We start from the raw sequence: 4,313 nt of genomic DNA on the forward strand, positions 1-4,313 counted from the left end.
TGGTGGCCCCCTCTCCACCTTACCCAGAATAATAAAAACAAGCTGTGTTATCATGATAGGACTTGAGTGTCAAAGAGAATCTGGAAGTTAGTCAAACTTATAAGGGTCTGGTGAGAAGGGGGGCCCGTGGGAAACCGGCTTGAAGGATGGGAGATAAATATGTCTCATATCCCACATAATAACCAAGTTTTTTCTGTCTCTCAGCCAGGTGTCAACTCTAGGTGTTTAATCATCCAACATCTTGGAAATGTGTCATCAGTTGCTAGGAAACTTACTCTTGTGAACATGAGTCATACTTTATCTGTGCATCTGTGTATGTGTATGAGAGAGAGAAAGAGGAGAGAGAGATGGGACAGAGAGAAAGATATGGGAGAGATGCACTACTTATCCCATGGTGTGCTCTAAAGAGAGAAAGTAGAGAACACACTTTTGGCTCTTCTTCTCTCATCTTTTGCCTACACTTCTCCACACAATTCACTTTATTTTGCTTGAAACTCCTCATACAGAGACCTGGAAAACTGGAGTGGTAGGCATTCTCTCTCTGGGTGCAGCACATCCTCAGTTCCAGTGGCCCTAGGTGTGTGAAAGCAGTGCTCTCCCCTGCCCAATGAGCTGTTGAACGCTGTGACCTCCTGCTAATGTCTGGGAGGTCATTATGTTGCCCAGCTTTAGTTGATGGGAGAACCCCAAGTTAGAATTTCTTCACCTTAGGGTGTGTAAAATCTCAGTCACCACAGTGAATTACCTGCTTTGTCCTGGCTAAATATGAAACCCATATAAGTGTCAGCTCCTCAGGTGATTGAAGATACAGTGTTCCTGTTTGGGCACTGTCAATCAATCCCTTCTCCCTCACTCTCTCTAAGTGTGTTCAGCCTGCAGAGCCCATGTGGGAGTTATGGTGGACACACAGATAAATAAATATTGCCAGCCCTCTGAGAAGCACCTACCAGATGACAGATACATCCAGAGGAAGCTTCTGATGATGGAATTAGTCCTGTACTGAGGAAGTGCTCAAGTTGATGGCAAAGACATAGCCTCTATCCTGAGGGTGCTCCTAGTGTGATGGGGGAGACCTAGGTCCTGCTTAAAGCAAATTCCTAGTGTGATGAGACTTCCTAGTGTGAAGTCTCTGCCCTGGAGGAACCTTTGGGCAGATAGAGGAGGAACTCCTCCTCCGTCATATGTAAACATAACAGATATGTTTTACAAATATTCCCTCCTAGTTTGTGACTAGCCATTCATTTTCTAAACTGTTTTTGATGAGAAGTTTTTAATTTTTATGAAGTCTAAATGATCATTTTTTATTTTATAAATATTATTATTTGTCTCCTATCTAAGAACCCTTTGCATGAGTCATAAAGATATTCTCCTATATTTTATTATAGATGTTTTATAGTTTTAGCTTGATGGTGAGATAAATGATTCATTTTTAAATGAAATTTTATATGTTATTTAAGATAGGGGTCAAAATTCATATTTTTCCATATGGATAACCAGTTGTTCCAGCCACATTTGCAGAAAAGATTGTTTTGCCTATAGGATTGCATTGGTTTCTTATTGAAAATCAAATGATGTAAATGTGGGGTCCCTGTTATCTCCCATGGAATTATGTCTCCCTTTATACTACCATCCTGTCTTGGTGACAGTATACCAGCTTTACAACAAGACTTGAAATTCGGTGGTGTTAAATCCTCCAACTTTGTTTTTCTTTGTCAAGTTTGCCTTGGATATCCCATTTGTATATTTGGTATACACCCAAAGGATTATATATCATTCTATTATAAAGACACATGCACACGTATATTTATTGTGGCAGTGTTCACGATAGTGAAGACTTGGAACCAACCCAAATGCCCATCAATGATAGACTGGATAAAGAAAATTTGGCACATATACACCATAGAATACTATGCAGCCATAAAAAAGAATGAGTCATGTCCTTTGTAGGGACATGGATAAAACTGGAAACCATCATTCTCAGCAAACTGACACAAGAACAGAAAACCAAACACTGCATGTTCTCACTCATAAGTGGGTGTTGAACAATGAGAACACATGGGCACAGGGATGGGAATATCATGCACAGGAGCCTGTCAGGAGGTGGGGGTCTAGGGGAGGGATAGCAGGTGATGGGGGGGATAGAGGAGGGATAGCATTAGGAGAAATATCTAATGTAGATGACAGGGTGATGGATGCAGCAAACCACCATGGCACGTGTATACCTATGTAACACATCTGCATGTTCTGCACATGTACCCCAGAACTTAAAATAGGTTAAATAGACATAGTGGAAGTGGACATCATTGCTTTATTCCTGATTTCAAGGGGAATGTGTATGATAGTTTATCATTAAATATGATGTTAGCTGTGGGTAGGTGTTTCATAGATGTCTTTTATCAGATTGAGGAAATTCCCAGTTTTCTGAGCTTTTCTTCCCAATTTGCTCAGTTTGTTTTTTAAAATGATCAACAAGTATTACATTTAATAAAATTAATCCATGATTTTTCTGCTGCGTTAATGTAATGAATTATATTAATTAGTTTTTGGGTGTTCAAATAATCTTCTATTCCTGGGATAAACCTAGGTGATTATAATGTATTATTCTTTTTATATATTGCTAGATTTGATTTGTTTATAATTTTTTATTTACATTAGGGAGAGGTATTGGTCTAGCATTTTTTTCCCTTATTTTTTTGTAATGTGTCCATTAGATTTTACTCTCAGGGTTAATCTGGCATCATAACATTCTCTTCTATTTTCCGAGTTTGTGTAGGATGGGCATTATTTCTGTCTTAAACGTTTGATGAAATTCATAGCTAAACCATCTATTGTTGGAATTTTGTCTGTGGAAAGTAGTTTTTTTTTAATTAAAAATTTAGAGTTGTGGGAGTGGAGGAGGAAGAGGCGGTGGGGGGGACGGGGGCTGGTCCCAGAAGATGGCGGAGGCGGGGGATTTCTGGTAGGTCCTACTTTAGGACAAGATGTGGTATTGTTGAAACGTCAGTCTTTGATTCACAGACAGTTGAGCTTTTCAGCTGGGAAGCCTTTCTTTTTTTCCCTTTTTTTTTTTTTAAACGGCTTACTGAACCTATGAAACCATGGCGGAAGGAGAGACAGAGTCACCTGGGCCCAAAAAGTGTGGCCCATATATCTCATCTGTCACTAGCCAGAGTGTGAACTTGATGATTCGAGGAGTAGTGCTATTTTTTAATGGAGTATTTCTTGCATTAGTGTTAAATTTACTTCAGATTCAGAGAAATGTGACACTCTTTCCACCTGATGTGATTGCAAGCATCTTTTCTTCTGCATGGTGGGTACCACCCTGCTGTGGCACAGCTTCAGCTGTGATTGGGTTATTATACCCCTGCATTGACAGACATCTAGGAGAACCACATAAATTTAAAAGAGAGTGGTCCAGTGTAATGCGGTGTGTAGCAGTCTTCGTTGGTATAAATCATGCCAGCGCTAAAGTGGATTTTGATAACAACATACAGTTGTCTCTTACACTGGCTGCACTATCCATTGGACTGTGGTGGACTTTTGATAGATCTAGAAGTGGTTTTGGCCTTGGAGTAGGAATCGCTTTCTTGGCAACCGTGGTCACTCAATTGCTAGTATATAATGGTGTTTATCAATATACATCTCCAGATTTCCTCTATGTTCGTTCTTGGTTACCATGTATATTTTTTGCTGGAGGCATAACAATGGGAAATATTGGTCGGCAACTGGCAATGTATGAATGTAAAGTTATTGCAGAAAAATCTCATCAGGAATGAAGAAGGCAAAAAAATATCTTTTGCACAGAAAAACAGGATGACAAGGATGTGAAATGGTAGATATACCAACAAAACTTCAGACTGTAAAATTGCCAGGATGCAGTTTTTCCCTTGATTGATGTGTGTGTATATATGGGTAAATATACACGTATACACACACATATTACTGCAATCTGTGATTGCTTCATCTGTAAATCAGTTACAAACCTTTATGTATTTGACTTAAATAACTGTAAGATATATATGTACTACATTAAAAAGTGTTGATTAATAGATGAAATTTTTAAATTAATTTTTTAAACATGCCATACATTGTATCACAATGTTAATGTGCCAAAATACTGTTCCTGTCATGCAGAGTATAAGAATGCTTTGAAAATTTGTAAACTTAGTGAAATAAAATGAGGAAAGCCAAAAACAAAAAAACAACAACAACAAAAAAATTTACTTTAATAGATACAGGGCTATTTGAAATTTTAATTTTATCTTGTGTCAGTTTCAGTTACTTATATTTTTCAAAGAATGTGCCCAGTTTGT

The 4,313-nt window shown here is 38.3% G+C and overlaps 1 protein-coding gene across 1 annotated transcript; it reads left to right on the forward strand.

Annotated features, from left to right (window-relative positions):
• The first annotated feature begins 2,884 nt into the window (after positions 1–2,884).
• Positions 2,885–4,051, forward strand: LOC108308438 (insulin-induced gene 2 protein-like). The gene is made up of 2 exons (XM_017534245.2): positions 2,885–2,959; positions 3,343–4,051. The coding sequence occupies exon 2, from the start codon at positions 3,423–3,425 to the stop codon at positions 3,774–3,776; it is 354 nt and encodes a 117-aa protein (XP_017389734.1). The 5' UTR covers positions 2,885–2,959; positions 3,343–3,422; the 3' UTR covers positions 3,777–4,051.
• The last annotated feature ends 262 nt before the right edge of the window (positions 4,052–4,313 follow it).

This window comes from Cebus imitator, unplaced genomic scaffold, assembly GCF_001604975.1.
Source record: "Cebus imitator isolate Cc_AM_T3 unplaced genomic scaffold, Cebus_imitator-1.0 Scaffold85, whole genome shotgun sequence".
NCBI lineage: Eukaryota > Metazoa > Chordata > Mammalia > Primates > Cebidae > Cebus > Cebus imitator.

Bases quoted from the DNA above. Each gene is read 5' to 3' on its own strand.
- LOC108308438 (XM_017534245.2), top strand. From the start codon at position 3,423: ATGCGGTGTGTAGCAGTCTTCGTTGGTATAAATCATGCCAGCGCTAAA.